Consider the following 13,158-nt stretch of genomic DNA (forward strand, 5'->3'; position numbering starts at 1 on the left):
CATCTAGGGGATTTGTATGAAAAAGTGGGGAAAAGCAAAAAATATCCTAAAATTTTTAACCATTCTAAAACTTAAATATAGAAATAAAATAGCATAAAACCATCCCATAAAGTAAAGCTGCCCTTTAAGGGAGAGCTCATTTTTTTAGTAGTAATTGAATTCTACATTAAAGAAACATCCAATGGGTTTTAAGCAAAATTCCGGGAGTACAGTAACCAATTTAAAAATCAGTTAGTTTTTGTTCAACTAATTATATGTTTTTTAGTAATTATAGACACCTAGTCACATTTTAAAACTTTGAACAAAAAACAAGGATGACAATATCCATAAGAAGCCAAGCAGAAATTTAAGAAAACAGCAAAACAGAATGCCAGACAATAAGGGTTAAAGATAGGGCTTTTTAAAAAAATACAGTTATATATCAAATATTTGTGTACCTTCGCTTATAAAGCTTTTTTTTATTTAGAGGCAAAATGTTTCTTTTTCTTTGAATGAAAAAACTTTGGCTTTTAGATAATATCAAATACAAATAAAATCAAATTATGCTTTATCATTTAAAAGCATCAATTTCAAGAATCATTAGCCGCAGAAAACACTTTTAATTCTTTTATGTAAAGTAGTAAGGTTTTTTGTGTTTGTCTCTTAAAATTCAACTAACCCCTAAAGCGATTGAGTTCAGTGAAGGTCTTTGAGTGTGATTTGGCCTTCCATCCCCGCGAACTAACGTGCTCGGGGTTTCAAGTATTAGCAACTCTATCTCCAAACCTGTCTTGAGAATGAATATCTGTCTGTTAAGAAAATTACTAAGCATGAAAATGGGATAAACATGCGGTTATGCGCGGCTGACGCGCGGTTACAAGCTTCTGATTAAAGTAGTCAACTCAAAATTTTCTTTTGTTGAAATCTATTAATGCCCAGCACCATAAAAGACCAAATGATTTTGGCTTTTTATGGTGTAAAATATTTTTAAAGGGTTTATTTTTATGAATTAGTTTAATAAGAATATATTTTTATTGCTAGTACAGGGAAAGATGTCAAAATAAAGAAAAATTAAATTTATAATTTTTTTCAGGTATTTTAATGATCTAACCCACAAAGGGAACATGGAGGAGTCGGGGACGGGTGTGGAGGGCTTGTTACCCTCCCCATCCACCTGTAGCCCCCCGTGCATAGTGTGGAGTGTTGCTCCGCCCCCACCTCCCCCATCAGCGGTCAGCCTGGCCCGCTCCTGCAGTGACTGTGGGGGGAAGGGAGAGGGAGATGCGAAGAGTGGGGGAGGTGTCAGGCCGTTCAGGCGGATCTTAAGTGAGACGTGGTAAGTTTAATTTTCTTACTCGCAAGAGTGATGGTCATATGGACGGTCAAACGGACGGTGGGTCAGACATACGGACATTACTTACTTGCAAAGTATCTGTGCTACTTAACATTGCAATGAATTAAGACAGACTCTGAAATCAATGTCGAAAAAATAGCCATATCGATATAAAACACAAAATTGTCTTGTGTCTACACTTTTATGATAGTTTAATTCAATTCAAATACGAATAGGTCATACTAAGAAAGGAGTTTATTTGAAGATATAGCTTTATAGAAGTAATGGTTAAATTGCTTACATAGATAGGTATTATTATTATCATTACGATACCTTTTTCTTCTTTCGTTCAAGTTTCTTATAACTCAGTTGGTATAGACACCCAATTATTGCAAATATTTGAAAATGTTTTTCTATACCCCCCTCTTGAAGGGTTCGTTCAAACCAACAATGTCCAAATTTTTCTACTAATGATCTAAATCTACAGAAGGGGTCATTTTATTTTTCATAATTGGGGGTTTACATAAATTGTTCGTCCATTGTCTTATCCCCTAAGACACGTTTACGTTTACTTGACTGTATATACTTAAATGATTGTCTATCATCATGCTCTCCGTCAGCTTTGATAAAGACGAATAACATTAATTAACCAGGAATTTTGCAGCGGTACAAGGATAGGTAAATGGGAGATAAATTCAAACGTTTTCCCATGTTTATAAACTAATACCCCATAGTAATAGGGGGGGGGGGGGTTAAATTCTCGACTTGGGGTAACGACTAATTTATTTTCCATAACACTATCACTTTTTCTTGGGTCATTTTGTTATTCCTTCAAATAATATGTCCTTAAAAATTAACAGATTTTTTTAAAAGCTAAACTGACATGTCTTTAAAAGACTTTGTCTTCAAGGGGGGGAGGGGGAGGAGACATGTAAATAGCTTGAAACCACTCGTAGAATTCAATTTAATACGAAAATTGCCGAAAACCAGACCATGGTTTAATTAAAACTAACCTAAAACACATCAATCAATCGGTTTAGTTCTGAGATCTTTTAAAAATAAGGTTTATTTCGCTATTTTTTTATGATTATATACATTGGCAAAACATACAACCTTTCATTATTATCAATATACCTACCTCATATAAGTAGCAAATATTAGTGAGTTTTTAAAATAAATTTTGTAAATAATTAGACCTAAAATAATCCATATTGATGATAAATCCCTCCTGTGGTAGCTTTAAAGGTAGAATAAAATGTTCTCTTGGGGAAGGTTTAGTCTAGACCCATGATTGTTCTCATAACAAGTAAAAAAGAAAGATATTATTTAAAAACTATCCCTAAAGTAAAATTTGTTTATACCTACCTAATAACTCATTTTAGTAGCGGAGCTACCCTATAATTAGGGTTTGTCTGTACGTCGCAACGTCCCAAAATATCAGTCCGTCCGAGAAGGTTAAGAAATTTCACAATACCTTCTTTAATTGATTTATTATATTATGTGATTTAATAAGAGAAGAGGGTTACATGGTACCCAAAGTTTTATTATCACACTCTCTAAAGCGATGGCTTTAAACTTTGGAGACTTTTATGAAAGTTTGCTTGGTTGGATTAAACATGCAATGTACAGTGTACACACTTTTCAACCAATAAATGAAATATACAGTAGAGGTAATTTTGTTTATCATCATTTTGGATGTACTTCAATATGATTGGATTGCTGCGTTACCTATGGACCTAGTTGTGCTAGTAACTCATCAAGTAATTATTATTAACCATTGGAATTTGTGTAAATAAGTTGAATAATAATAATTATGGTTGTCAATCGCTTCCGTGTATTATCACATCTGCATACCGTTTCATATTTGCTAAAAAAAAGGGTCTGGTCCACACCACGTCATACTAGAGCCATTAAAAAATGACAAATACAGCTGCTATGTCAGGCGCAGGGCATCTATAGTAATATTAGGTGGAATGCCTTGGCTCATAATCAGGCGCAACTCAAAAAGATGCACAGTTAGGATCTCCAGGCAAAGGTCGTCTAATCAAAGGTTTGGTTGTCTACTGGATGTTTCTAAACTTAATATCTGTGGGTGTTAGAGTATCGCATCCCATAACAACCGATCTATATGATCAATCTATGTAAATTGTGAGATTCACGCCCCAACGGGATAATTGCATAGGTAAAGGGGAGATAAAGTTTGTCCCGTTGTAATAATTTGCATTTGTGATGATTTGATTATGTGATACTTGTGCGGAAATGAATGCACATCAAAGTATTACCTACCTACCTACTGAAAGATTTCTGATGATAAGGGATGGGTTAATGAATAAAGGTACTAAGAAAGAGAGGGAATGTCTGATTGAGCCAATAGGAGAATCGCATCGGAATTTACATTGGATCTCATTGGTTGAAATTATGTACACATTTTCCTACGAAGGCATGTTTTTTTTCATTTCATACATACATAAAAGTCAGCTGTTAACAGTATATTTTCTTAGTAGAAAGCTTTGCGGAATCAGAATTAATTGCCCAAAAATTTCGTTTACAATTTGAAAGCTTGAAACAAAGTTGGATTCTTAAAAAAAAAGTTAGGCTGGCAACTCGCTGGTGAGGCAAAATTATTTTTGTGAAAAATCCTCTAAAATCGAATAAAAAAATTTACAAAAATGAAATAAAATCTTAAGAGGGTTATTAACATATGATTTTGTTTAATTTTGGTAGATTTTTAATGTGCTTTTGGATGATTTTTTACAAAAATAATTTTGCCTCACTATCGAATAGCGAGTCTATCATTTTTTAAGAATCCACATCAGCTTGAGTCGAAAGTAAACAATACTTTTGTCTGCTAGGAATGTTCTCTCTTAGATTTGACGAAAAAAGGGTTCAGAATATTCTTCTACTCTTCTATTTCTATTGGTTAATGAAAGGTGAATATCTTCCCCCCCCCCCCCCCATAATATTTTTAAGGGAGTGGACAGAGGGGACAATACCCCCTTTTACATACTTTCCCTCCAAATTTTCCATCCCCCTAAAACTTAAAACATCCAAAAACAGAATTCTTATATTCTTACTGAATAAATTATAGTGAGGTTGATTATATTGAGTATTGAGTATTATATTATGTATTAAAACAAACGTCTTTACAGACATTCAGAAAACCAATATGCAAGACCTGCAGAGAAGCTTTGCTGCTATGATGAAAAATGTGTTGTTGAGCACCCTTTTAAAGATGAGAATAATGGGTTGTTTTTTAAGCTTTTTGATAACAATAGATTAATAATCAGGTAGTATACTTTTTGTCAAAAAATAATTTAAGAATACAAAAATAAAAGAATAAATATGACCATAATAATAATAACAAGATATTAACATTAAAGGAAAGAACAGTAAAATCTGTCTTTTTTCGCGCATTTACGTATGCTGCGAGCTTTCTTTGCAGTTTTCAGTCTTGGCTATGTAAATAACCATCATTGTTGGGAAAACAATACAAAAATACTCAGCCGCCTATCTGGCATAGTAGACAATCTAATTGTTGTTAACTGAATAAAAACGACGTAATGAAGCTATAATGAACACATACTTATTATAGCGTAGCTTCGTTACTATAAAGCTTTAAGCTATATTGCGGGAGTGATTGGTTTTCTATATTTTTCCGTGTGTGTAATTTTGCAACGTAAAGTCATGTAATATTCATACCAAATACCCTTTAATAGCATGCGTAACCCTTCACAGACGAAACCCTGCATTTTACAATATTTTTGCTCTGATATCTGTTGTTGAAGGGAGAGTGGGGGTTGAAAAGAAAGAGAAATAGCATAAAACCACCAGCGATTTAATTTTAAAAAAAGAGTACAGCCTTAAACCATTATATAATTTATGTTTTCCTAAAATGGAAACCCCAGTAGGTTCAGTGGTTAGCAATATCTTGCGCTACAGACAAAAAACCTTACTGCTTTATATAATAGGATAAAAATAACAATAAATAATATTATGGAATTATCTCACAAAGGGGTTAAAATATAATGGGCAAGAAGAAGCATTTAAGATTCTGCCTATTGATCAGTTAAGGGAAGTATTTATAAATTCAGTAGCCTTTGTATAGTTATCATACTAAGACTTTAACAATTTATACGGAACTGGTGGGTGCGCCCCTCGCATTTAGGGGCCTTTGTATATGAAAATTGGCTAAGAGAAAAATAGCTTAAAACTATCCCAATACTTAGTTTTAAAGTAAAATAGCCTAAAACCAAGCTTCTGTAAAAAGAACCATATCCGTTCAGCGGTTAGCGATACCCTTCGGTCTACACACACACAAACACAAACATACATCCTGTTACTTTTTTATATGAATGTACATTGTACATCGACCATATGGCATTAAACAAAAGTGGTCATGGCTTACATATCATCGATATTATATTATTCAACATTAACTATGTCGACTATACGACATTAAATAACAGTGACCATCGTTGACATATTATTGACAGGACATAAAGATTTAATACTTTTGTTAATGTAGAACTACATAATATTTTGTTTTTCCTAGATTTTAAAATATTAGGAATGGATGTTACATTAGACCAAAAATTACAAATTCTCATGGCATAATGAATACATTATTTCTTTTGAAAACATTAGAGACACCATATAAAATAAAACGAGATAATAACACTATTAATAATGTTTTATAGGATTTATATTACTCTTAATATCAACCCTTTGTTATCATATAAATCCTTCAAAGAAGGCGTCTTAACTTTTTTGCTTTTTATTTAAGATAGCTAGTTGGTGTTTTTAGTAAGTAGTAGATGTAAAATTGTCCATAGAATTTAGATATGCAATCGTTTTTTTTTTGTAGACCTCTTATTTTTTAAGTAATTTAAGTTTTTTAAAAAAAATTAAGTCGGTTTTAAGGTATTAAAACAGAACAAAAAAAGAGAAAAAAAATAGCCATAATGAACAAAAATAGTAAGATCTTAAATAAAAAGCAAAAAAGTTAAGATACCTTCTTTATAAAATAAGCATGTGTTGCTTTGCTACTTATGGATATTTTTGCCCTTGTTTTTTTGTATCCGAAATAAGGGAGGGTTGGGGACATTAGGGTTTTTAACACACTTGTCCCCAACGTTTTATATTAACATTTTCTTATTTGTTGGCCTAATAACGCTGGGAACTTTTATTGAATTTTGAGTTGGATCAATTAATTTGAGTGCCCACACATTTCAACCACTAATTGTAATCTACAGAAGGGATAATTTTGTATATCTTTATTGGGAATGTAAATCAATGTATTGTCTTTTCCCTCTATATCACTGAACTAAAATAAGTTGTATCTTATAAAAACCTAACACAGCTTTTTTATGGTATGTTTTGTTTAAGGTGGTATATTTTAAATTTGAAATATTTTTTCAAATTTAAATTTAATATAATAATACGATATTTTGTTTCATTTCCCTTCTAATTTCAACAGCTAAACATATATTACGTAATGGATATACATTATGTGGATATATTGACAAAGAAAAATGGTCGTCAGTTTAGGTTGTTAATACGATCCTCATTAATTGGTCAGTTCGTTCATACAGTAGAAGAAAAGGGAAAGGGGTAATGAGAGCGTAAGGTTTTATTATTATTTTAGCAAGCTGCAAGTATCATTTTATAGGAGTACATACAAATATGGTGCAACATCCAAGAAATAATTTATCGATTATTTCTACATTGGTGTGCCTTCAATCCCGCATATGTGTCCTATTACCAAATAATCGTAATAGCAGCATTACAACAGGATAAAATGATTGTTCTGCGTTATTTTACCCTAAGGCCTAAGCGGCTCCTTTTTGGATCACGGAAAGAAAACAAAGCAGCGGGTATCGTCATATTTTTCAGTAGCTTGTAATAAGTTATTTTAGGTTAGGTAAATGTTAATGATTGCCCCTATTAGAAGTAATAATAATAATAATAATAAGAACTTTTATTCAATAACTCTTCAATCCTGTTATGAGTAAATCACATAGACAATTAATTATTATATTGAAATTACATGTTAATATTTCATAATATAACGATAATAATTATATGTTTTTATTGTTACTGGTAAACATAATTGCGGAATTTGATAAACTAGGTGATTTCTCTTGGCGGGCCAGGTGCGGCTGAGCCTACTTCGGGCTGGACTGTGGTTGGTGTCGGTACCACTTTCGCCGGCCGGTGACCGCCATATAAATGCGGATCAGAAAGTTATCCGCTCGTGGTTCCACCGCTTTAACATCTACGAGCTCGCCTTCACATCAGCTTTGCCTGCAACCCCTTCTCCATAACCTCCATATGTCAACCTGTACAGCAATGTTAGTACGTGACCGGTCAACGAGTTGACCGGCTAGCGATTAGACAGATAGATGGATCCCGTGTCCAACATGTAAATATGAACCAACCTAATCATGACATATAGACATTTCGTGTGACCAAAGAAAGTTTAAGAAAATTTGGAATGAAAAAAAAACTATAAAATTACGAGATAAAAGCTACTGGTAAAATATTTTCTAATATTTTGCCATTATGTCTTTTTTGCGAATGTGCAACACGCGGTAATGAATGCACACTTATTATAATATGGTCTGAAATTGTACATCAATTATATGTTGTGTAGTTTAGCTACATTTGCTGTTAGATTCCTAATCTTTACTAGGGGACATCCATACCCCCCCCCCCCATCCCCCAACCAAAAAAATACATGTTTTTTTATCAGGGAAGGAGGAGACATTGCATTTTACACTACGTTCTTTTATCCATTAAAGCGTTGGGCACTTTTATAAAGACTTATTTGATTGGTACAGACAAAGTGGCAGTGTTTAAACTTTGCCACCAATAATGTTAACCTAGCCATGAGGAGTTAAGCTTTCTTAATTTCCAGGGTCCACCATGTAGTAAAAAGTGGTGGGAAGAGGGGAGGGGGATATAATCCCCTTTAAAACAAAACGAGTAAACAAACCATTTGCTTGATTTCTTTTTGATTGTCTGAACTTTTAACATTACAGTCGACAAATGGGAGTTTATACTTTAGAACCCAAAAGTTTGATACGTACAAATATATATCATAAAAATAATAATTTCATCAAAAGGCAGATATAGTTATTTTTTTATTAAAAAACAGTAAACTGTAATGCAGTAAAACTAGAGAAAATATTGTGATAATATCATTACATATGAACACGTTATTTTTTTGCAATCATATTTGCTTGTATGTAGTGTGTTTGTAATTGAGCCAGTGAGTAAGAATTAAATTAAAGGCAACATTGACTTACAGACATATGCATTTACACTAATTAAATGGTAGCTGCGCTACCAACAAGAATTACCGTGTCGAAATTTAGCGCAGTAAAACCACAAACATTATGTACATGTTTCCAGTAAACCGATTAATATCCGCTGGATAAGACCCGGTTTACAGCATCGTTTTACAAACAAATTTTCACGACTACTATTGATATAAAAATTATAACTAGTTTTGTTAACAATTCCAACATATTAAAGTTTTTTTTGAATCTGTCTTTGTGCGAAGTATCGAGTAGCAAAGGATGTAATTTCGAGATGAAATATGCAATTATCAAATATTATTGGAACAAATGATCATCAGTTTATAGGATTATAATCAGGGAGGGACAGGACATCGGGCTGTCAATTCTTATTGTACTCAAAGTTTAATACTTTGCCAACTTTAAAATTTGGGTACTTTTATTAAAGTGCTCAAATGAGCAGTATACAATTTTTTTAACAAATATAGTTACATGGTTCTGTTAGGCTTCTTTTTTAGAAATGCTAAGGTTCATATATGTGTTAATTAAGATCTCATAAACGGCTGGACCGATCATTACCATACAGTCAACATAAAATGATAAATATGTCAATATAAAATATCATTGTTATTAATAATAATATTTGAAATGTTTGAAAAAGTGAGTTGCTCTTAAATTATTAAAAATATTTACACTAGAGGATATGAAATAATTATACAAAAAAATAAAGAAAGAGAAACAGTTAGAATTATAGAGCTTAAAAAGCTCATTGTTTTATAAGAAACTAACGGCTACGCCCCTAGATGCCTTTAAGGGTACTTAAAAAAAGGGGATGGGATTTTTTTTCATCTCACTCTCAAATTTTCATTTGATAAGAAAGAGTAAAAAAAAGTTTTGGGGGTGTTAATTTTAGAACTTTGGACAAATATACAAATATCAGACAGATATACATTCTATTACTTTTTATATGAATGAAGAAAAAATCCTATTTTTAATTAGGCCATCTACTATAAGAAGGTTAACATTAGAAATGCCCCACAGTTATGATTTCGATGTAAATATGAGACAAATAAGCAATTAAGATAAAGGTTTTCGACTTTATGTCAGCTATTACCACTTTTTAAAAACTTCATATAAAATTGGACATTTTGGAAAAGTTGAAGAAATATTAAAATTTTGAATAAAAAGCTATCAAAGCATTTTGTCATTTTGTGAAATATTTGAAAACGAACCTATTTTCTACCTGTCACTTTTTTTATACTTTTATAGGGATAGGGAAATATTATCTGAAGAATGTTTTTTTTTTGTAAATTGTAGAGAAAAAATGAGATTTAATCCTATTTTTTTATTTTATTTTAGTAGACAATTTTTATAAAAAAAAATTATTTAATATGGTTAAAACCGGTTTAATCCAGTGGAAGTGGAAGTATCTGTGCTGTAAAGCTTTTGACGTTTTCTCTTAGGATTTTTTTCCACTTTTGAAAATTTTGTTTAAACTATTTTGTTTTTGGAATATTTATCATTTTTTATATTCAAACATAAGTCCCAATTTTCTGAGTATAAGAATAAGATGTCAAAAGATCAAATACTATTTTGAAGGACTTGTGGTGCTACGCCCCAAGCCTTGAGAATCTTCAATTAAAAAAAAATTTAAGCGTATTTTTGTTTTAAGATATGAAATTTTGGGTAGATTCATGGCTTGTACGAGTGAATGATCCAGCTTTTTATAATATAGCCTAAAACCTTACCAAAACCAAAAGGTTGTTTCTTTGACGATTCAAACTAATTTAAAGAAGTTTCTAAGATCTTTTTAAACATACGAACATGCATTTTATTACTTTACAAAATTTAATTTACCAACTTGAAATTTGAGATTTTTACAAGGTAGGGACATTGGCTCGTAATTACACTGATACTCAAAGTTTTAAAAAGTTTGGGTACTTTTAAAAGATTTAATTTATTAGATCTAAACTAGATGTGTCAAAATATTTCAATAAAAAATTATGACCTCCAAAGGGGTAATTTTGTTTATCATCATTAGTGATTTAAATCAAATTATCGTACATTGACTTATCCCCTAAGACCCCAAGAATTTGTTACATAGTTACTATAGATCTTGTATATTATATCAAGAACACAAATGGTTGTAGATATACAGATGACAAGAAAGTCTTAACGCGGTGTTCATAACCCAACTAAATTTTACAACTAACAGCCAAAAAAGGTATCAGCATTTCAAAGCATAGAAAATGTAAGTCACAAACCAGCATTAATAACGTTTATGCCATTTCTTAAGGAATCTATCGGTCAGTCAATTTTCAGGGAGAAAAGAAGACACATTTATATAGAAATGCTTCGCTTATATAAAATTTTAAATAAGAGCATAATTTTTGTAATGTAGTCTATAAAAGATATATACAGGGAATTTTTAGGAAATGGGGAGGAAGGTTAAGTGGGGAGGTATATGACCCCCTTTATGACCCTTTGCTTGATCTGAATATGGCAATTTCTGTGTCGTTTCCAAAGTCAAAAAGTCGCACTATTATGACGATGCAGTAGCCAGCCAATATAAGCTAAACTAATACTGTCATACTAGAGCATTAAAATACTAGAGAATCGTATATCATAAGATGAGCCTTTATAATGGAATAATGTAACATAGACCAATACAGAATTTGATCCATTATTTAACAAAGTCAGGTTTTCAGCTATTTTACTGGTTTTTACACACGTAATGTTTGTAAAAGTATATATGTATAATCCAGACAACAACCTGCCCCAAGTGGTGGAATCCTTTTTCGTCTACTAGCAAATTACTTAATGTTTTTTTGTTTATATATTTCTGACGTTATTGGCTGATCTCAAAGACCCAATACAAAATAGGGACAGAGTTACATTTAGCCTATGCCCCCTCTATTCTTTTTCTTTAATGATTATCATAATTTTCCTTCGAAACAGCTTCGCTATTATTAGACTTTATCGTCTTAGTGATCTGTCTAAATGATCAAACTCTATTGTACAACATTTAGTATTAGAGTTAGACTCACAACAAAACAAATTCAAAAATTTGTAACACACCTTCAGTTTTTAAATTTTACATAAAAGGAGCTCTTTTGGGGTATTTCCAAAGTGGGTTGGGAAATTTAATTCATACAGGTCCCCAAAGTTTTATTAACATGTTCTCTCATTAGTTGGATTAAAAACGTGAAGCACTTTTCCAGTATGATCTTGAAACCGATTTCAACGAATAATAAATAAAAGTCTTAAACTTAAACTAAACTAAATTTATAATTTTGCTATCCGCGGAAAACTGTCTATAATACGATGCGATGAATAACTATTTTGATTTAAAGAATTTTGATTAATTGGTTCCAAACTAAAAGTGTCAACATTTTTTTAAGTAACAATCATAATCTGCAGAATGAGTAATTATTTTTATCGTCATTAGGAAAACTAATTTTTCGTTCATTGTCTAACCCTTAAGATCCCTGCAAACCAATGGCCGGACCAACAGTGAAAAGCTCATCTCTTTTTGGGGGGTCTCAAATATCATCTTAGATAGTTTTTGTTTTGAAAAAAAAACAGGAAAATAGGAATATTTAAAACGTTCAAAAATATTTCAACTCTGACTTTTCTACCAATAAAAGTGCTTAATATAGATATTGCTTATGTTGGAATTCTAATTCATTTGAACAATAGTTAAATACAATAGTTATACGAAGCTTCGCTTTCAAGTCTAACTGTTTTAGAAATATACTGATTCGGACAAGGGCTTCATTATATTGTATATAAACGGATATGGGTTCTTAGCATTAAACATAATATGAAAAAATTAGTAGTGGCTTTTTTTCAGGGATCGGAAGCCTCACGTAAGCCGCGCATAAGCCTCAGGTTTAAACCTGCTTGTGAGCAGAAAAAAAAATTTAAGAAAGAAGGATTGTCTGCTAAAGAGCCGTTTTATACATCCAGCTGAATTTTATAGTGATAAAATCACGATTTCACTGAGGCTTACACGCGGCTTACGTGAGGCTTCCGATCCCTGCTTTTTTTTAAGGGATTGTTTAAATCTCTCTACCCCTAATATAGAGCAAAACCAAACCATAGACCTACATAAATATTTTATTTTTTAAAACAATTCTTTCATGTTTAAATATCTTTTTATCTCTGATTACAGCTAGTAAAACGATAAAATAAGTTGGAAATTGGTTTGTTTTTTGCTTTCAAAACTTAAAGAAATTATTATGGTGTATTTTGGGGCACAATTTAATGTTTGGTTTAACCCTGTTGAATTTTAAATCTGATAAACTCATGTTGACATACAAATGCATTTTTTTGTCATCATTATTCAAAATTACCCCTTCTTTAGAATAAAACTATTGGTTGAATGGTTAGGGCACTTTTAGTTTGGAACCTACCAATCATAATTCAATAAAAGTATCCAATGAATAAGATAACATGATTTTAATACTAATAACTTAAATTTACTAACAGAGGGCTTTTTTGTCGTTTATAAGCTTCCTTTAAGGGCCAAAACCTGTAAGATTAAAA

At 31.7% G+C, this 13,158-nt stretch overlaps 1 protein-coding gene across 1 annotated transcript in view; it reads left to right on the plus strand.

The window, feature by feature from the left end:
* LOC145305382 (uncharacterized) overlaps window positions 1-13,158 on the plus strand; it is a 153,751-nt gene that overhangs the window by 93,364 nt on the left and 47,229 nt on the right. The window contains exon 3 of the mRNA XM_080147000.1: window positions 1,073-1,315. Within this exon, the coding sequence (XP_080003126.1) occupies window positions 1,104-1,315 (212 nt within the window). The 5' untranslated portion in view covers window positions 1,073-1,103. The remainder of the gene's footprint in view (window positions 1-1,072; window positions 1,316-13,158) is intronic.

This window comes from Acartia tonsa, chromosome 14, assembly GCF_053477335.1.
Source record: "Acartia tonsa isolate MP-2025a chromosome 14, ASM5347733v1, whole genome shotgun sequence".
In the NCBI taxonomy this organism is placed as follows: domain Eukaryota; kingdom Metazoa; phylum Arthropoda; class Copepoda; order Calanoida; family Acartiidae; genus Acartia; species Acartia tonsa.